At 50.9% G+C, this 19972-nt stretch overlaps 7 protein-coding genes across 7 annotated transcripts; 1 reads left to right on the top strand and 6 right to left on the bottom strand.

Moving 5' to 3' along the window:
* Nucleotides 1-49: 49 nt before the first annotated feature.
* MRS44_017033 (uncharacterized protein) lies at nt 50-1185 on the bottom strand (the record flags this gene model as incomplete). Its single annotated transcript, XM_065617549.1, has 2 exons — nt 50-647; nt 980-1185. 2 exons carry the CDS (start codon nt 1183-1185, stop codon nt 50-52), a joined length of 804 nt encoding a protein of 267 aa, XP_065473621.1.
* A 717-nt stretch (nt 1186-1902) lies between these two features.
* MRS44_017032 (uncharacterized protein) lies at nt 1903-4647 on the bottom strand (the record flags this gene model as incomplete). The annotated part of the gene is made up of 2 exons (XM_046274422.2): nt 1903-4037; nt 4116-4647. 2 exons carry the CDS (start codon nt 4645-4647, stop codon nt 1903-1905), a joined length of 2667 nt encoding a protein of 888 aa, XP_046123357.2.
* A 1756-nt stretch (nt 4648-6403) lies between these two features.
* Nucleotides 6404-7557, bottom strand: MRS44_017031 (uncharacterized protein; the record flags this gene model as incomplete). The annotated part of the gene is made up of 2 exons (XM_065617548.1): nt 6404-7379; nt 7490-7557. The coding sequence occupies 2 exons, from the start codon at nt 7555-7557 to the stop codon at nt 6404-6406; spliced, it is 1044 nt and encodes a 347-aa protein (XP_065473620.1).
* A 101-nt stretch (nt 7558-7658) lies between these two features.
* Nucleotides 7659-8741, bottom strand: MRS44_017030 (uncharacterized protein; the record flags this gene model as incomplete). Its single annotated transcript, XM_046278919.2, has 1 exon — nt 7659-8741. One exon carries the CDS (start codon nt 8739-8741, stop codon nt 7659-7661), a length of 1083 nt encoding a protein of 360 aa, XP_046127188.2.
* Nucleotides 8742-12087: 3346 nt separating this feature from the next.
* On the bottom strand, nt 12088-13708 carry MRS44_017029 (uncharacterized protein; the record flags this gene model as incomplete). The annotated part of the gene is made up of 3 exons (XM_065617547.1): nt 12088-12451; nt 12619-13482; nt 13629-13708. The coding sequence occupies 3 exons, from the start codon at nt 13706-13708 to the stop codon at nt 12088-12090; spliced, it is 1308 nt and encodes a 435-aa protein (XP_065473619.1).
* Nucleotides 13709-15357: 1649 nt separating this feature from the next.
* Nucleotides 15358-17468, top strand: MRS44_017028 (uncharacterized protein; the record flags this gene model as incomplete). Its single annotated transcript, XM_065617546.1, has 2 exons — nt 15358-17393; nt 17462-17468. 2 exons carry the CDS (start codon nt 15358-15360, stop codon nt 17466-17468), a joined length of 2043 nt encoding a protein of 680 aa, XP_065473618.1.
* Nucleotides 17469-17792: 324 nt separating this feature from the next.
* MRS44_017027 (uncharacterized protein) lies at nt 17793-19073 on the bottom strand (the record flags this gene model as incomplete). The annotated part of the gene is made up of 3 exons (XM_046277407.2): nt 17793-18257; nt 18313-18647; nt 18701-19073. 3 exons carry the CDS (start codon nt 19071-19073, stop codon nt 17793-17795), a joined length of 1173 nt encoding a protein of 390 aa, XP_046127191.1.
* Between the last annotated feature and the right edge of the window lie 899 nt (nt 19074-19972).

Genomic DNA, 19972 nt, shown 5'->3' with positions numbered 1-19972 from the left:
CGCTTTCCACCATTGGCCTCACACTTCCGGTGGGTGTTGGAGTCCGTAACTATACATCTAGCTTGGGAAGAACCCTTTCTGGATTGTACGGTACGATGCCAGCACTTACAAAGTCTCTCTGTATATGTTTCTTTGGCATAGAAGCAAAAAAGGCCTTGGAGAATGCGCATAGAAACCCGATCCTGCTCACGCGCGTGATATGCGCCCGCATCAGGTCCTCGATCTGGCGGCCATACGCCTTTTTCATCGGCCCAAAGCACCTAATCTCTAGTGGCTGGAGGAAATAGGAGGAATTCGGAGGCATGCAAAGTATACGAATGATATGTTCTTTATAGTAGAGTTCGAATACGGTAGAGTGGTGGGTCTTGTGGCCGTCGAGGATAAATAGCCGATATATGCCCTTCATACGACACGCTATATGCTTGTCGAAGTACTTGATCCAATCTAGGCCTATTTCGTTGGCATTCCGGTCATTTCGGTTGCTGTAATGTCCCAATCTGCTGGGATCACTCTTTGTACAGTTGGCCAAATGGTACTGCACGGCTAGTATGATGAACGGTGGAACAGTCCAGCCTTGAGCATTGGCTCCTTGGGAAGCAGTTGCCCACTCTCGGTTGCCGGCCTTGGCTAATTTGGCCTTTCCACGGCTGTCAGAGGTAGTAAGCACCGTTCATGCGAAGATAATGCCCATCATGAACCCAGTCTCGTCGAAGTCGTACGGTATCCTCATCGGGGATACCGTACTCGGTCTTGATATTCCGTACAAGTACAAACCACTCGCCACTAACCTTTGGATTCTCGAATTTAGCTCGCTAGTAATTTTATTTGCGAGGAAAACGCGTACGGAGCTCTGACCGGGGCCTGGCGAAGTCAAGAGGCCCAGTTCCTGCCAATGCCCGACGCGATGTGTGTAGTTGGTTGCCCATATCTTCAGCACCACGCAATCTAGGCGGATAAGATCGCGCACAGCTTTACGTACTGTATGATAGCGTCCTTTTCCAATTCTACGAGCTTAAGCGAGTTGGGTAAGATATCGCGTCGTGCAGGTCGGCTAGCGCATGGGTCGGCCAGGGTTGTACGAGGAACGTCGTATATCTTTGCTGCAGCTCGAATGCTTAGCTTTTTGTTGTTCTTAGTAGCTTCGAGGGCCAAAATAACCCTAGCTTCGGCAAGAAGCGGATCCATGGCTCGTCGTGGAAGAAACGCGTCGGGTTAGAAACTAGCCGACTCGCTTATGGAATACATTACCTTATTTAGCTTGCAAATCTGGTTTCCCCCGTTTGGATTTTTATTTTTACCCCACTGGACAGTTTATATATAGGCTCCTACCGTTCAGCTGTGAAATTGTCGAGCTTAAAGGGGGAAGCGCAGGAAATTAGATCACTCTGCAGGTGCCGACATGAAGAGCATGGTTGCGGAGAGGGGGAAGGCAGGCTTAGAGAAGACAATGAGATTCAAGATCAACACTCGAATGAATGCGTATAGCTGCATCACAGCGAAAACCGAATTGCTAGTTTTAAGGAAATACTTCCATCAATATAGCTACTTCAATCACCCTAAAACCATACTGGAAAGTAGTTACGGAGTCATGGTTAATTCACAATCATTCTTGGTGTGACACTGCCGTTGGGAATATCCAGGGGACCCCTACCTAGGGCTCATTGAAGGCTAGAACTACATTCCTACGTTCCTATCACCATATTCACCCAGCAGGATGTTGTTGCCCACCATCAGTCGTTCACCAACATCGTTCTTGAAGCGCCAATTATCCCAGTCAAACTTCCCCGGGAGCCACCAGCCTAGCCCGTAGTCTTTTGAAGTTTTGTATAAGCCAAGGCCCTCTCGTTCAATCTCGAGGTACTGTCGTTGAGCATCTCGTGTGGCGATTTGCCTGGTCGACTTCTAACGATCTCTCCAAAGTACTGACTCCTTGGCGATGATTCCAGACATGTTCAGACGCAAGCTTCGGAGTGCCAGGATCATGACGATAGTCTCAGGTAGGGAGTATCTGTCTGCGGTTTGCGATTTAATGTACTCGAAGAGAAAGCAATACTTGTTAATGGTGCCGTGCAGAAACCGCGCCATTGTTCTTGATTGAACGGCAAAAAATGGAGCCCCCCGATCTGAGGGTGGCTGTTCACAGCCTCCTTGTGTTGTAGTCTGAGAAGGGTCAAGGTGTAAGACGATGCGCTCGAGCAGCGCCAAAGATACGCGATCTTCGGCTCGTACCCCGTAAGTGAACGGGGCCGAGATACCGTCCCTGCCATCCGGAACTAAGCTCGCCCTTACACGCAGCTTGCTCAAGCGATAGGCAAGTTTGAGAGAGGCCTGGTTTGCATGATTCCCGCGGGTAGATCCCTCACAATCATCTAGATACGCGGGATCTAGTGCCATTTTTTCGAGCTGGCGGTTCTGGAATGGATATTGCTTAGCGACGTCAAAAGGAACCTTGATGAAGTTGTAAAACTGGCTGTATACGAGGCCTTCGAGGATCTCACGGCTCCCGTCCGTGGGCTTGATGGTCATGTCCACCGTGTCACGCATCGTAAGCTTAGGGTACTCGGCGAGACGGAGGGGAGCGGATCCAGGCTTAAGTGGCTCCGGGACTTCAGATGACCTTTGTTCAGCAGAGTGCGTAGCATTATAACAACGACTCCAACACTGTCGCTGTCGCCAAAGGCGCTTCAGACAGCATCGCCGCCACAAAAGCACATTGGCCTCGGCGACGGAGCCGATTCGAGGGGTATATTGACGACCAATGTCGATGTACGTAACACAGTGGTCAAGGAATGTCTGGTCCACAGCGGCATTCCATTGGTTGCGCCAGTCATGGATGGTCTGCGTGAGATCGGCATTCATGTAGGCAAGTTTCAGGTTCTTAGCCCCCATGTACAGCCTTATGCCGGCGAATTGGGGGAATGCCGCTGCGCGAGATTGGGCCCCTTGCCAAATGGCACCAAGGTGCCTTTGCTGAAGAATATATGAGAGTGCGTGGGTCCTCCTGCCTTGGCCGAGGATGTCGGTATTTGCATTCCCGTCCTTGAGGCGTTCCGTGGAGATGCCCTCTTGCCGGGCGCGGGAATTAGATTGGGCGATATGGCGGCTTTTGGGTATGTACTGGAGTATATTTGGGTCTTGTACCGCTGCAGTAATAGCTGGCAATAGGACCTGGTCGTACCAGCACGAGTAGTGCTCCTTGGGAAGACAGGTGTGTTCGAGTGGATTGTCCGGTACGTGCCGGGGACATAGACCCGGGAAGAATACCCAAATGAATGTATCGATCAAACCTTGGATCCGCCCAAAGCAATAGTTAGGCACATGGTGTAGGGGTCGTCGTCGCTGAGAGGTTTCCTGGGGGCGATAGTTGGTTTGGGTGAAACTGTTGCTCGGGATATCGATCTTGAGATGTACATCGTCGGTGTGGTTGAAGATGGCAAAGGGCTGTGGATACCATTGAATACCCTGTTTGGCAACAGCTAAGGAAGAGGGAAAACTGCAAATACTATCAATATCGTAGGTTTTCTGGATCAGGTCCTTTGCAAATGGCTTATCAAAGCCGTGTCTTGTCGGGAGGCAGAGGCTTGGCGGTGCACCGCCACTGAGCGATCCTTCCAAGGCAATCTGACAAGCCGCCCGATAATCGTCATGACAGTGCGGGTCCATTGAATGTCCCACAGCCGGATGAGTGTCGCCATTGTAGGCAGCCTCAGGCTGAGAGGTGTGATTGAGAAGATCAGAAGAAGGATCTGTGACATATGGGAGTGGATGGTGGCTATGGTCGTCATCGATTAATCCGTCCAGCCGAGCCACAACGTCGTCTAGAGAGTCGCAGGAGTGATGGTATTCGTTCTTGGCCAATTCTTCATGATCTGCCGTGTGTTCTTGACTTGAGCAGCTCGGGTGGGCCGCCCATTCTTGGGCAAGGTACTTTTCAAGTGTGGGAACTGAGTCATCGGGAGTGGACAGGTGTTGATGAAGATGCTCGAAGGACTCGCAGTCGTTATAGCATTCATTGCTTTCATTGTCGCATTCATCAGCTATAGATGTAATCAGTAATTAAGGCAAGTCCTGAGTGCAACCCTAGGATGCGACGCAAGGGGAAATGACATAGATACCTTGAGCTGGTAACGTCGATATATGAAGGCTTTTCTCGACAGCTTCTAGGAGTTCCTGCATTCCTTCGTCAGGCTGATGCCTTCCCTCCCCAGCTGAACAGTTTGGAAGTGGTGTATCATCATAGATCTCATCATTTTCTTCCGAAGCAGCGGATGCACGACTGGTCGTGCTGTCCACATCGGACGGGCAATTCTGGTCATTATTTCGAATGACATCATGATCCTGATCCCACAGGGAGTCACCGTTCAAAGGAGGGTTAGGATCATCAAAATCTTCGGGATTGCTCGATGGTGGTATAGAGAGGCTGTCTAGGGCAGTAGGAGAAGCCGGCGTTTCAAGTTCCCCTGACGAGGTTGCTGGAGTGTAAGACGCGTGCTGGTAAAACTTCATACGAAGCTCCGAGTCTACATCTCCTTGTAATCGGCGGTGGTAATAGGTTCTCGAGTATATGCGTTGCGCCGCTAGTCGTTCGGCTTCTGTCTGTACCTTTCTAGGTCGCCCTCGGCGTCTCGGTTGTTGTTTATCAGACATACTTGTTTCGTGAAAGGCGAGGGTGATGAAAATAGAAAGGCCAGGTTATCAGATAGAGATAATGCGGTAGTAATGATATAGTGAACGAACGTTCTGCCGAGTAACTTAGTTGCAGACGAGTAAATCAAGTTAGGGGACAGTATTGTAGGGAATAGCTGAATGCAGGTAGGGACCACCGCATCTACACTATAAGATGAACGAATAATTACACCTTATATAGAGGAAACAACCGGTCACTATTCTATTAATGTGGCTTTCAGGGGTCATGGCAGTGTATAATACAGTCAGCATCATAATGAGGAGTAATTTCGGCAGTTGTTTTCCTCGAGGGAGGAAAGTTTGGTGGCTTGATTATACGGGGGTAGGACCCAAGGATCGTGGCCTGGGCCATCAACAGCACAATCTTCCAACAGCCTTGTCAAATGTGCATAACTACATCTCTTTTCAATCTGCCCTAGAGCGGCCTCTGCCTGGCGCCGGGTAGCGCTGGGGAGCTCGGAAAAGTTTTGCACGAGATTTCGTTGAATATACCGTCGTTAAGCCGTCTCGAATTGGGTGAAGGATTTATTACATTTATCCTGTTGCGACGTTATTGCTTTTTCCTAGGCAATAAGTTTCGGACGACCCTGCCAGGATACAGAGCTATTCCCTTCTTGAATATTTCTGAGCCAAGACTTTTCGAGCGGGTCCGCACTATTCTACTTTCGATTTTTTCTGAGCCAAGACTTTGCAGTGGGTCGACGCCATTCCTATTCGGAATTTATCTGAGCCAAGACTTTCTTATGTCATCAACCATTTTCTCGAGCTTCAATCCGACAATTATTTCAAACCACGATAACTTACGCCATGAGGTAGTGAAAATTATGGGACTAGATGCATTCGGTTACGATTTTATCGCTGTATTATATGTACCAATTTTACTTTGTTTTGGAAAAATTCGGTTCTCTGAACAACCCGTCATTCCCTGACCCCATGATCACCATATGAGAGTCTGTTTATTGACGTTGAAATGTAAATAGGTTGGCTTTCGAGATATATAATACTATCATATTGAAGTAGCAAGTCTGTGAGTTTTGGCGAAGAAACAAGCGCGGAGCCGTTGCACGGGGGTATGGACCTCTTGTACCCGCACAGCCAATTTTGGTGTGATCGGTACCTCATCCCCGACGAATACCAATGACACCAGACTGTATGTGCGTATTATCATTCCACCGACGCCGTTTCGTAGTCACCAAATAGTGCTTGGAAGCACGTGATAAATGACGCGTCATAAACCTCGGGTTTATGACCGTCATTTACCTAGGGGTTTTGGTAATTTACCTCCTGGTAATTTACCTCGAGGCACAGAGTCTGTGCCTCCAATGGCGGCGGAGTGCGAGAGGGTATTCTCTTCCTGTGGGAACATGGTGTCGGCCAAACGCTGCCGGCTGCAGGCGGAAACAGTTGCCGTAACGCAAACCGTGAGGTCCTGGTTAAAGGCGGGTTTGCTGGACGATTATGACGGATTGCTCAAGGATGTGGTGGCAGAAGAATGAGCCCAGACTTAATCGCGCTCACTATGGCCGGGATGTTCCGTTCATTGAATCATTTCAATCACTATCGTTTCATTCCTTGCCCCTCAATGATCATTATCATTGTGGTCCTGCTTAATCAGCAGTCATTTCATTGCATTATCACCTTCATAGTGATTGATAGTGATTGATGCGCCACTCTGGTTAGGGTTCAAGGAGTGCCTCTTCCCTTTGGAAACAACACATCAAACAGACCATGGCTCTGCCACCTCCCTGACCGCAAGAGAAGCCTTCTCTCCAAAAGCAGACCTCGAGCCGTTTTCCTGTCCAGCACGTCCCTCAGCCCTAAACTCGTAGAGCCGGTCTCCAGAACGTTCCTCGACAGGCCAGCACCGGATCTGTGTCTCTCTATCCTCATTTTGATCTAGACTCACTCTCCTTGTCGCTCCTGCGATCGAAGAGAATGTCATCTCGCGCTGTTCCCTGACCCCGTCCTTGTACATTGCAACAATGCCGTAGGTTACGCCGACTGAGGCAACGGCAAATGATGCAACGTAGACGGCTACTAGCACTTTCCGTTGGTAGAAGAAGTAATTGGCTTCTCGTTGACGTACACATGAATAGTATGTATCTGGACCGCCAACGCCGGTACCCGAGAGTTTGCTTGGGTCCGCTGCCCACGACACAACAAGCAACTGAGGATCTGAGAGGAGAGAGATGAGCAGATCTTCGTACAGATGGCGCATTGCATCTTGAAAGTTGGGAACGGTCAGATGCTCGTGCCGGTCGATGAGCTTCGAAGTTGTGATCTCGGAGTCTGTTATGAAATCTGGCAGCTTGATAGATCCGTGTAGCAGGTCGCGCAGCTTTTTGCCGAGGGCATGGTATGCGGCAACTTGACGATACTTTCTAAAGTCTGGGTGAGGCAGGACATAATTCTCTTTGGGTGCCGCAATGGTTCCGTCCAGGGTCCCATCACTACTGCTGTTACCTATATATGTGGTGTCGATGATCTTGTGCTTATAATCTCGCTTGGTCACATTGTACGTCTGTAGACCACTCGTATAGTTGAGATTGACCGTGTAGTTCGTTTCCCAGTGCTCGCACGCAAAGATCACTGGTGTATAGTCGTCTTTCCACCCCTTATCACTGTTGTTTAGGGCGTGTGGGGTGGTCACATCGTCCACAGTAGCGTGTCCAAGCCAGATAATTGGCTCAGTTCTGAAAGCACCAAGATTCGGGGGAACGGCAGTGGCTGGGTGGGTACACCGCCCTCGCCGGGGTTAATTTGTGGCCGAGAATAATCCCCTTCGTTTGTGGTTGCGTAGTACGTGTAATTTCCAGCAGGAACAAGCATATCCAGGTCAACAGGGGGCTTGGCCTCTCCGAACTTCTCCATCGTAGATCCGGCGTTTTTGGCGAGCTGTTTACACTTATATCCTGGTCCCATAAAATGAATGGTGGTTGAACAGTCCCAGCCATCTCCGCAGACTTCCAGTGCTACATTGTCCCTCTGGAGTGGTTGCCCTCGGGGAAAACAGTGGAAGCAATAGCTCCTAATGCCTTACTGGGCTTGTCCCAGTAGTCGAAGAAGTTCTGGTCATTCTTATTCTCCGACTTTTTACCGTCCATGGTCTCGTTATAGGAGGAAAGGGAGATTCCGATCAAGGTCTCGTTCTCGGCCTTCTTTTCATCTCTCCAGCTCTTTTTCACATCATTGGAGAAGTTCAGAGTTCGGATTGATGGGCACGTGGTGTTTTCTCGTTTAGTGTCTGGGACAACATCAAGAGTAGCTGACGAGAAAATGACGATAAAAGTGCTGGCCCACATGTACATGGCAAGAAACATGACGAGCCAGGACTTATTCCATGCTTCCTTGTTGAAGAGCTCCATGACGTCGTGGACGGCCCCAAAGAGAGAGTCGACTGCTTCAACAGAGAAGCCTTTCTGTCCGACTGCCCTCCAGGCCACCTGCTGGCGAGCCATCAAAACGGCCACGACGAAGTTTGCCTTAGCGACGAAGGAAATGAATTGGCCCAGTCGGAGCCACCATTGCTGGTCTTTGGCTTCTCGGCCATGGAGATGATCATAGAGAAAATGGTGACCAAGGGCGCCGCCAACTCCAAGCATAAGACAGATGACCATCGACCACTTGCTCTTGACCACTTTCTTCGGCCACGGGTCCGGCTGGCGTACTTTGTTCGAACTGGACCGGAAGACGTCCAGACCAGGGCCCGTATGATCGGCTCGATTGGTACCAAGAAGTCCCATCTGGCTGTCATGTTTGCCGAGGATGACGAAAGAGTCTCGGAGATTGGGACTCAATGGGTCAAGCCATGGCGAATGGATATGCGAGTCCTCTTCAGTTGATTGTGGTGATTGAGGCGAGAATGCTTGCGATTCTCTCCCCGTGGGAGAGCCAGTTGGAGACTGTGAAATCCCAGGCCCCATTTCGAATCGCTGTTGGAGTTGGTAGTCGGAAACTGCTCCAGTTGTCTTGGTTAAAGAGCGAATCGACTTGAACTTATAGCTGCTTTCCGATCCAACCTTTCGAGGCGAACATAAGTTATAAGCCTGAGACATGGCATAACTGCTCTCCGTCCCTTATCGGAGTGGCAATCAGCCATGATCGTCAGCTTCTGCGACTTAAAATCAGGCTGCATACTATGGAACAACCAGTTCAAGTCGAGACTGCAAAGTAGAGCGCCATTTCTAGCTAGAAAAGCCTTGCCGCTCCCTCGAACTGAGCAGATATGCCCTGAGGAACGAAAGGTTCTCGCTACGCCACGACCGCGCCACTTCTATCGCGCCAGCGTCGCTTCTCTTTTCCTTGACGAGCCGACCATCTCTTTCTCTGTTCTCTCCGTCTGTCTCCGTCTGTCTGCGGCCTGTCTCTGTTCTCTCCGTCTGTCTGCGGCCTGCACCTGCATAATGCTTCGTTCCCCGGGCATGATTGGGCCATCAACCGCAGAGCGCCCGGCCAATTTATGCGTTACGATGTCCCTGGCCGAGACCGCCGTTGAATTGAATCCAATCCGGCATCTGACCCTAAGGGCAGTGCTGGCACTATCGCCCGCAATTTTCTCCACCGTGGCGCACGCCTTAGTTGTTACCTTGTCCCGCTAATATTAGACGCAACCTCTGGGAAAATGGTCATGAAACCTTGGACTATGTCCCTGGTAAAGCCAAACATTGAGTTCAGGGTAGCGCGGTGAGAGCGGAATGGGAGTGATGGATACCTAGCGATAGCAAGGAACGATGCTTTGGGAGCAAAACACATCTGGACGCCATTCATGAACATGAAGGCCTCAAGAAGTTCAGGGCTTCAAGTACATAGCCTCTTCGTTGCATTCGCATGTTATATCTTGATGAGAAATAGTAAGAGATATAGTTGAGCGAAGCGTCACTTTGCGGCGATATGGCCTACGCCAGCTAGTGGTGTGCACATTAAACGTGAAGTGGGCTGACATGGCCTCTCTCCGCTTTCATATTTCCCAACCAAAACATATCCTCTTGTGTTATGGTTTATCCGTCGCGTCAACACACTACAAGGATGGCCTTAGAGGCTGCAGATTCAATTGGACTGCTTTAAACTGTGAGGTCGAACTGCTGTTATGGTTTTAATGATTCAAGCCACAGATTGGGGCTATTCAGTTGGCGGGTGGACTGCACTACAAGCGGATGTTGCTGACATGTGATGGCCTGGGAGTGGGAAGTTCCACTCACTCCGTATGTGCCGGTAACCGAATGCATACGCGGCCATGACGCTACAGTCGTATCGCCTGACGAAAAACTATCCCCGACACCTATGCCTTGCGTCGGTGAGTCGTCGACGATTAATTTTGTATGGGAAATTTTTTGGCGCTTGCGTGGCATGGGTCAGCCGACGATTACCAGTTTGACTTCCCTGACAACTATCCCTTCTAGTGTCGAAAACCTCCGTCGAGGTCGCTACATGGGTGTCTAGCCAATTAAAATCCAAACATGAAAGGTACATTACTTCCCACCTAAATTAGCCTATGATAGAAGTCCCAACAATAATCTGAGTTACAAAGCGCGACATCGCATTGCTTACATCCTTTCGTTGATTGTCGGCGCCGCTGCCCCCTTCTGTTATTACTGACCGGCGCCAACGGCCGCCTCGAGCTCCTCGACCTCGGCTGCCCAAGGCGATAACCCTGACAGGCTACGCAGTCCGATTTTTTCCCTCTTGCGATAAATTCATGCTGTGCAATAGGCGTAAATTCGTCTCCGGTCCGAAACTTTCTCCTTGACTGACTGGTCGTATGGAACGCCTTGAAGAGCTCGTTATGAATGCATCGGCGCCACTCTTTCTGGCTTGTATATCGCTTCCAACTTGGCTGCCCATGGAGTTGAAGAAGGTGGCTATTCACAAGGGCCACGTCAAGAAGGAAGGTCCAAGTGAGAGCCTGCCAAGCGCCTCTGCGGATCGAGTGATCATAACCTTGATATGCCCTCATTTGGTCTCCTCGATCCACATGATTCATTTCATCATCATAGGAAGCAGCCACCGTAGGGATAGATGTCAGCTTGACTGGCTCACCGCTGAAGAAATGCTGTATCGGCCGCGCTGTGGCCTTTTTCGTTGATAGTTTCTTCAACGGTCGGTCCTCTCATCGCCCTTGAACACAGTTGATAAGAATAATACGAGGGCACTATCTTTCCAGGCGATTTGATTCACCTGTTAGATAAGTAGATAAGTTAGTAAGGGACATATAGCTAGAAGAGTCGAAGCTTCCTACCTGGTTATCAGGGGTAGGTATCTCAGCTTGAGCTCTGAGTACCTAGGTGAATTGCGAGCATCGATTTCGTCCAAAGGCCTCGGGCTGATCACAAAGCAATATCGGCTAGCAAGGAAAGCGATGCCGACAGGGAAGAACCCGTTCCCTGATCCTCTCGTGGATTGTAGTGAGGACTGCTCAGTATCGGTAGAGCTGGGTATCCCCTGTTGCCATAGGATCTACTCGAAGATGGGGTCTGGCACGCCTTTTACTAAGTGGGACGTCCATCCACGGTGGCGGCTGCGAGAGTCAACCTCTCGAGATCCCTATCGACGGATCCTCGACCCCAAGATCGCCACTGCTCTCCGCGGTAGGCCGAAGAATACTACACAGGCTGTTCCGACACGGCTAGCTATCGGTACAAGCAGCCAGTCCAGTATCCAACCCGCCAGTAAGCCAGCAAGCCAACCAGCTAGCCAGGCGTCAGGGCGCAGGCGAGGTCGACTACCAGGGAGTCGGAACAAGTCGACGCTTGCTAGACTTGCCCTGGAAGAGAGCCAACGGGCCGGTAGCCGGGTCGGTCCCTCATCCCAGCCCCAGACACGCAGTCAGTCAGCTACTCTGGGAAATGGAAGAACTACAGGGATGCGTGCCAGCGGACGGAGGACGCAACCAAGCATCCGAAGGCGCAGGAGTCAGTGGGAAATGGTTAAGAGCGACGAGGAGGTTCTTTCTTGTATAACAGTTAGGAAATAGAGGTGTAGATAGCTGCCTTCGAGGACGTAATGGAGTTGGCCTTGTTCTGTATGGAAAATCAGTCCTTATTTTAACGCCTGTGCAAGACCTGTTCAAGGGGGCTGGCCCGACCTAATTGCTTCTACACTGAAAAGGAGATCTTGTTAGCGAAGCTGGTTTCGCCGCCTTTGCGGAGATGTATCTATGGGTCAACGGACATCTAGCGAATCAGATGTTACAAAAGTCATGCCCGTATAAGAGCCATGCCCGTGTAGCCAAAATGTCATGCCCGTATAGCAATTCCCACAAAGATACCTCCTCTGCCCCGGGACAGTGATCGTGACCCGCAACGAATGTATGCAACAATATTGACAGCAGGGCAGGCAAAACTCTGTGAGCAATCATTCCCAAGTAGGCTTCATATGCGACAAAGTGGTACCCGGAGAGGCTTGTTAGAGCTCCATTGCTGGCCGTTCCTTAGACAGCCGAGCAGGCGGCTGAGGGGAGGCGGCCAGCCGAGACAACCTGGCGTAAGGGTTGAGTGTAGTAGCCTCAATTATGGTAGCCATCAGGCCAGTAAGCAATCTGTTGTATCCCCCCGTGAGACAGGCGGGCCGGGACATGAGGGCCGATTTGTACTGTAAGAAGAAAGCCGCTACGTCGCTATGCCGAGGCGCTCTGGCGGTCAGCAAGTCCCAGAATCCGCCCAAGGTGGACCTGGCGACACTATCATCGAAGCTCTCGTGTGAAGCGAGAAAGCCGAGGAAGGTTTCGAGAGAACACCCGCCCCCTAGCGAGTCGAGAACTGCCTCATAGCTGCAGATGGTAGCAGACTGTGATGCCACGTTCGACGTGCGCAGAGCTGCTGCCCGCGCGGCCCCCCAGATCCCGTTCTGAGCGTGGGGAAATTTGACACGCTCCAATCCTCAGCCAGGAAAGTCGAGCAGTCGTATTCAACCGCGTCCTCCAATGGGACGCAGTACCACTGAGGTTCCGGCGGGGGCCCGTGCGATGCCAACTCGACGAGCAAGTTGTACCGAGGTATGATAGTATATGGGACGACGGCGCCAGACGCTATGCCAGCCAGCAAGTCCTGGGTGTCTTCGTCATGCCTAGGGCAACGTGAGATACGCTCCACTACGACGTTGCAGGAGAACTGGTACGCGGATGGGTCAAAGCGGCCTGACAGCCCAGTTGCCGCGAGCACGTCGTTAAGCGGCAAATCCAGATATTGGTCATGTATAATATCAGCAAGCTCATTATATCTGACGAGCTGGTCCATGGCGAGCCGAGCGCACCCGCAGTCGCCAACGCCGGAGATGATCCGCCCCGCTGGACCGTCCATGCCCAACAGACGCAGAGCCGCGCCATAGAAAGGCCCTACCATCCCATCTATCCACCGGAGATCCATCAGCGCTGCAGGGCTGAGACACACTTCCGGTAGTTGACAGGGGAACCCGGTCCAAACTGTTTCGCGATCTTTGATTATGGCACCACACACTGCAACATCCGCACAAAATTCCAGCCAGCCGGACCCAGCGGGTAGAGGTGGGAGCGCTGCGGCCCTGTCGTATACTGACCCTGGCCCAAACTTCGAATCGTCTTGCATGTCGACATTATCGAGCCGCACGCCAATCGTGAGCACGGACGCGGCGGATAGGGCAAGAGGTAGGGATGGAAGTCCGGGGAATTGTGAGAGGTAGAAGATGTAGAAGAAGTCAACAATCACGGCCGCAGCTGAGTCGACCCTGGAAAGCCCGGCAGACCTGTACGCTGCAATCCAATCTGAGGTGGATGCCGACTTGCCCATCAGGCGGCGACCGGGGAGAGCACGGCGGACGGATTGCCTGAGGGATGTGTTCCAAGCCGTGCGGAGCGCCCCCCACGTCCTTGATACCCCCATGAGGGGAACCTTATGATGCGTCATTGGTTGATTCCGCCTACATCCTCATAGAAATTCTTTCGGACTGATCAATGACTTCCCAATCGGTACCTATAAAGATATCGGCGGAGGCTCTCAACGCGTATGATGACAGCAGCTTTATCAATGAAGATAATAGCCTTCAAGAGCATGACGGTGATAGCACCCGGAGACCGGCTTTTCTGCCTGCCGAAGACCGAGGCTTCGATTTTCAACCCTTCCAAGTGCCGCGACGAGAGCTTATTGTCAAGCAGCTGCCCCAGAACCCGTTATCCGTCAATCAATTTGAGGATGTGAGCAGTGTGATGTAGCAATTTGTAACTCGAGAGATTGCTGGTACTTCTACCATAGGCTAAAATAGGTGAGGGGCTAGGTACCTTTGATCCGATGCATTTTTATTGGCTGCCAACCCCTGCTGTGACCCGACCGGAGCTCCGACAATTGAAGGGACATTCTCGGCCTATCCCAGTGGACATTAAGAAGTGGGTATGAATGGATAGATAACCGGCATCTCTTGGGAATAGGAATGTATGGATGTGGTTCTAACCTTCAATGGTCTTTAGGGGTCCCCTGGATGCTCCAACAGCGGAGTCCGGCCAAGAATGACTGTGGATCAATCAACCATGACTCCGTAGCTACTCTCCAGTGTGGTTTCAGGGTGGCTGAAGTACTTATATTAATGGAGGTATTTTCTTGAGAATATTAAGTTGGCTTTCGCTGTGATGCAGTTATATATGTGTGTATGTATATTTTTCGTTCGGGCAGGTCCCCAAACAGCACCACGTCGCCGCGTCTCACAAGAAAAGTCCAACAGGCCCCAGATTACCATCTCTCCCCTGGCATCGTCCTAAATCATTCAGGCATAGTAATGATCGATTAATCGTCGTCATGTTGATTCATGTTCTTCGTTAAGATCATCGTCGTTTCTCCGAATCGTACAACGCACAGGTTTCCTTGTACCTCGTCTAGACTCTAATTATGGTAGAGCCAATGCTGCTGATGATGTTTTTCACTACCCATCTCGGATGTAGCGGTTGGCTTCGTTTGCGATAGAGCTCTGGATGAGGGAGCAGTTGCAATCGCTGTGTTAGAGGAGCTTTATCTTAAAGTTATAGACTTGGAGAGTCCCGTCTGCCACGCAGGTAAATAAGTCACCGTTAATCTGCTCTATATCCTCCGTCAGATTTAAGTTGCTTTGCATCTTCCCTCTTCCCAACTCGAAATTTAATTAATGCAATTCGATTTCTCTCTTAGGCTCGCCTAGTATAGTCGTCTTGATCTCGTTCAGGATACGAGATACTCGCAGACCCAGTCTCGTGAATACCGCGGCGAGTTTTTAAATCTCTACTGACTTCTTCGTCTGCTACTTCGGCCTCCTTCTTCTTAGAGGAACCGCACCTCGACAGACTTGCGTATTGTGATATAACGTGCTAAAGTGATATTCATATTCACATATTCGCAAAAAGTGTGCTAGAATATCACCCTACTCAAGAATGTACGCCAGAAACGCAGTGCGTTTCCGCTTTCTGACCAATTAGCGTCTAGAATTTCCGCCCCATATTTCCCCCTCGAGAAACGCACTGCGTTTCTCACAGAGCGCCAATAAAATCAGAAAACCTAAAACGCGAAACGCGTCGCGTTTCCGTCTTCTGACCCCTGTTGAATTTAATGACTTCGCTACTCCAGAACTAAACAACAACATTCATCATCATCCACTATATTCGCATACCTATCCTCTCTATATATAATATCTCCTTAGTTTCTACCTATTCGTTCTATCTATCATATAGGTCTAGTCGTAATGGCCCGCTTCTCTATCGACGAGAATGGGAATGACCAGCAAGAACAACATAGCTATCCCACTCTACCCCTGGCAAAGCTGCAGAAGCTCGAGACGCTCAGTCTTTATTACAACCTGCCGGAAGCAGCCATCATATGTACCAAGTGCGGCTTTGCTCTCAGTCCTAAACGAGCATCGGAGCATCCGGGCAAGAAGCACGGCATTGCTAGGTCTGCTCGGCATGGTCTCAAGCCCCTCCTATCCTCGTTGAATCTCCCAGATCCAGACACCTTGGCCCCTAGATCCGATGGATCACGACCTCACCCTTACCTTACGTTGCAGGTGGCCTCCTCCTGTAAGCACTGTGGTCTTCGCTCCGCTAGCGTGAAGGTTCTGGAGGATCATCTCAGGGCCAAACACCGCGACAAGTTAGAGCTCGCAACCGGAAAGCAAACCCGGCAGCACCGGCTGCGAGATCATATCCAGCAAGGTGTTTTATTCCAGAGCTGGACGTTCAACAATACCAGAAGGTCATGGCTCGTCGGCGCTGACGGCCACTTTGGCGGCAGGTCTGTACCTAGCAGCGTCCTTCTGCAGGCCAGTCGTGATCCTGTCAAACAACTTGCCCAAAAGCTGTTTGTAGAGGAACATGCCCGTCTGGAGAATCAGCAGAGCGGCCATCAGAGACTGCCTATAGGTGAGGTACCGAGCTCTTCTGCCCTCCAGACCAACTGGATGCGGCGCACAGGCTGGGAAACGATACTCAAAGATGCGCGTCACGATATTCTTGTCTCGCTCGCGGAGTTACCCGACTGCAGGACTGACCGTCCTATGCCGCTAGGTGTCCTAGGAGGGGAAGTCATTTACAGCCTGGCGCGAGATGAACGAAGATTGGCGTCGATGGTGGCAGCATTGGATCGCCTCCTCGACCAATGCGGCGAGACAGTCCGGGGAACTGATGTCTGCCTGAGAAGGTGGCTTCGCGGCAGGTTTCCAGACCGCCCGAATAAGGCGCCCTTTGAGCTGGTTACCAAGTCATCTTCCGAGAAGGTCTACCGGAAAGAATTGAAACGCTTTGTCTGCTTCTGGCTTCGACTATTCCGTCTATTGCTGGTGGTCACACGGGAAGTCACAGGCCGAGGATTGAATAAACATCAGTTTAGAGCTCTGCGTGAGCTTTGGGTGGACGACATCTGGAGGTCTGAGGGACCTGTCGATGCGGACACTGGTGATAGTAAGGATGAAGGGCAGAATGGGGAAGAGGACGAGGACGAGGATGAGAGTGAAGATGAAGATGGAGATGATGAGGATGAAGATAATGATGAGGATGAAGAGGATGAGGAGGGTGAGGAGGGTGAGGAGGGTGAGCAACAGGACGAAACGGAAGACGGTGGCCCAAGGAGTGTGGCTGCGGGTGCGGGCGATCAGTCCGACGCCGAGACAACTTCTACTTGGTCTTTAGACAGCCAGGAGCACCAACCCCAAGACCCCGCCGCTGATATCTTGCTACGCTTTTGTTACTTTGCTATTACCGAAGACTTTGAGGGCGGCGTCGCGAGTTCGACGATGCTGGTTTACTTCAGTGCCGTGCGCGGGTTGTCGACCCCTGACGGCGACGAATATCTCCAGCCTCACCGGTTCACTCCCATCCTGGCGAGACTCATATACTGCTCCCGGCTGGTCTTTCTCGAGGCAGTGCTCCTGCGTTTCTCGCGAAGCTACGGTGGCATTGCGCGTCGGCCGCGTCACGGGCTGCTGCGAAGACTTAATGCAGACCGACGAGAGTATATGTGCGATGGCACGCTATCGCCCATGGGAGAGTTCCTGAGCCTCCTGTCATATGGCAATGCTCTTCGGCGGTCTCAGGGGTCGACCTTCCGCTTTCACTGGAGCGATGACGGCGAGGTGCTCTCCTGGGATGGCAACCAACAACTATCGATGTCAAACTTCCGCGGCCTAGCTCGTGAGGTGCTACGTTCGGCCACAGCATCCTACTCCCGTTTGATGTATGACTGGGAGCCTGCGCATGCCGATCTCTCGCAGATCCGGGATAGGCTGTCGATCCTACTATACTTTACCGGACTCAAACAAGACGCTAAATCTATAATAAAACTACTAAATATAGAATTTAAGCATACAATAGGGTATTTTAATTCATCTTACTTGTTTATTAATAGGTTTTTATTCCTTATTATTGTTATATTCGTCTTGTAAAGTTGTTGACCTTGCTATCGACTCAAGTGTTGCAGCCAATCAGAATTTAGCGGTCAAAATCTGGCCGTTTTCGGAAAGGTGGGGCTAAAATTCAGCCAATCACGAATTTCGCGGTCAAAATCCATCCATTTTTGGAAGTGTAGAGCTACTAACCCACATAGAGCCTAGCGCATCATTCCACGAAGCTAAGCCGAAAGGGAGGGTTAGGGAGAACCTGACCATTTCTGAAACTTCCGTCTCTACTAACCATTGACTTCGCTGACCGACCACCCATCCAGTCGAAGCTTCACAAAACGGTCTATCTCTGTAGAACCATCTTCCCGGACACCATGTTGTTCCAGGTCTCGCAGGATTCGATCAATGTATTCCCCTGCAGCAGAGAGGTGGAGAATATGAGCAATGGCGTTGTGGATCGCTAGCAACCGAGGCGAAGGAGGGTCAATGGTTCGTGACTCGGTAAGGTAGAGTGTTCGAGTGACAGGAAATTGTTTCTTCAAGATCTTCGGCATAAAGGTATTGATGCAGTAGGTGTGCGCTTGTTGATCAACGGGCTCGAAAAAAATCTGGAAGTCGCCGAACCAGCGATGCATGGTATGAGTGAGGGTCATGGCATTACGGGGTCGATCGATCTCGGTTCCCTCAACCAGGAATGCGGCCCCGCTGTCGAACATATTGAGAATTGCCAGTGCCGCTGCCTTGGAGGGATTCTAGAAGAATGGTGGTTAGCAGGGACGACGCTTGAAGAGGAGTAAGAGTCCATACCAACTCCTTGCTCGCATTCACCTGAGTGAGTGAATGTGGCAGAATGTGCGCCACCTCGAGAGTGCCGAAGACCTCCTCTTCTTCAAGGGAGTTTCCATCGTCGTCTTTAGCCACAACACCGTGTCGACTCGCATCGTCCATACGCCAAAGAGCTTCGGTGTCATCAAAGCGACGTGTAATAACGCAGCGATGACGATCACGAATCAAACAGGCACCCCTAAGAGCTGATACACGTTCTGGGGTACCAAGAAAATTCCGCCCTTCTCCTTGTGCTCTTTGGACCGCCGAGTGGGATGCGGGAGAGGGCTGGGGAGTCTTCTTGGTAGACGATTTCACTGTGAGCGCCATGATTAGAGACCGACATCAGAAGAGGGCTATACGAACATACGTGGCAAAAAGAAGTTCTCAAACAGATACTCGGCGAAGTTAAAAAATGAATCACGCAGTTTTGCCTGTCGGTCTGCATTGCACAGATCGATATCCTCATCCGCATCAATCGGAAGACCCGCGGACTCAAAGAATGCACGCAGGAAGTTGCCCTTGGACTCCTCAGAACGCGCATACTCGTATGTGAGCCGAACAAGTTTCACTCGGTCGTAATCCTTGCTGCTGCCATCGGAAATGTCGAAATGATTGACCAACTGATTGAATCGGCGAGCGGCTGAGTGGCGTTGAGTTGGGGTCAAGGGGGGCCGTGCAGAGAAATCGAGGATCCCTTCGAGCGAAGATTGATGGCGATGGTGCGCTTCTGCCGGCGGCATCGTGACAGTGTCATGAGACCGTTTCAGGGTGGTGTAAAAGTTCAAAAAGAAGTTTGTTGATGAAGACTATGAGGCGACGAAGATATCCTATTGTGTGCGTGTAACTTTGATGAGACGCGGGGTTGTGATATTTTAGGTAGGCGGTGAGGCCGATAAGCGGGCAGAATTACTCTACACCCTGTGATGTGCCTTGTGTACGAAGCCATCGGGTCAGTCGAAATTGTCCTTTTGAGTTTCGCTGTCAATACGCTAGCCTATTTTGGACTTAGTGCTCAAAGCCTCTAGCCAACCAGAATTTAGCGGTCACACACTAACTTCATTTGATTTTCGCGGTCACGCACTAGCCTAATCAGGATTTCGCGGTCAACTCAGGGGCAAGCTCATCTCATCAAGCTAAGCGTTATTTTAGTACAGAGGCCGTGCTGACTGTGTGATTCCGTCCTTTGCGGCAGAATACAACGATGAGATGGGGGCTGTTGATATCGGCGATCAACTTCGTGCACCTTTTCACTATGATCATCACATACGGAAGGGCAGTTGGAGATGCCTCGCGTGGTCCTTTCTCTTGGATATAGCTGTTGTGAATAGCTATATCATACAGTCACGGCAACCGGTCAAATGGGCTCCTTTTGAACCCCAAGGGAGGTGGAGGCAGGCACTTGTGAATAGCCTCATCCAACACTACGGGCACATAGCTAAGTCCAGGAAGAGATACCGGTCGGGAGACACATTTACGCCTATTTCACAGCATAATCTCATCCAGCGAGGGAAACGGGGCCCTTGCCTTGCGTGCAAAGGCATCAGATTTGACGAAACCCGGCAGAACCGGGGCATGCGTGAGCTCCAAAGTGGGAATAGTCTCAGAAAGTACTCGGCTTGGGGTTGTGATGTGTGTGATG

This window comes from Fusarium solani (genome assembly GCF_023522795.1).
Source record: "Fusarium solani strain SB1 chromosome Unknown bctg00000013, whole genome shotgun sequence".
Classification (NCBI taxonomy): Eukaryota; Fungi; Ascomycota; class Sordariomycetes; order Hypocreales; family Nectriaceae; genus Fusarium; species Fusarium solani.
This window is presented reverse-complemented; position numbering and strand designations above follow the sequence as displayed.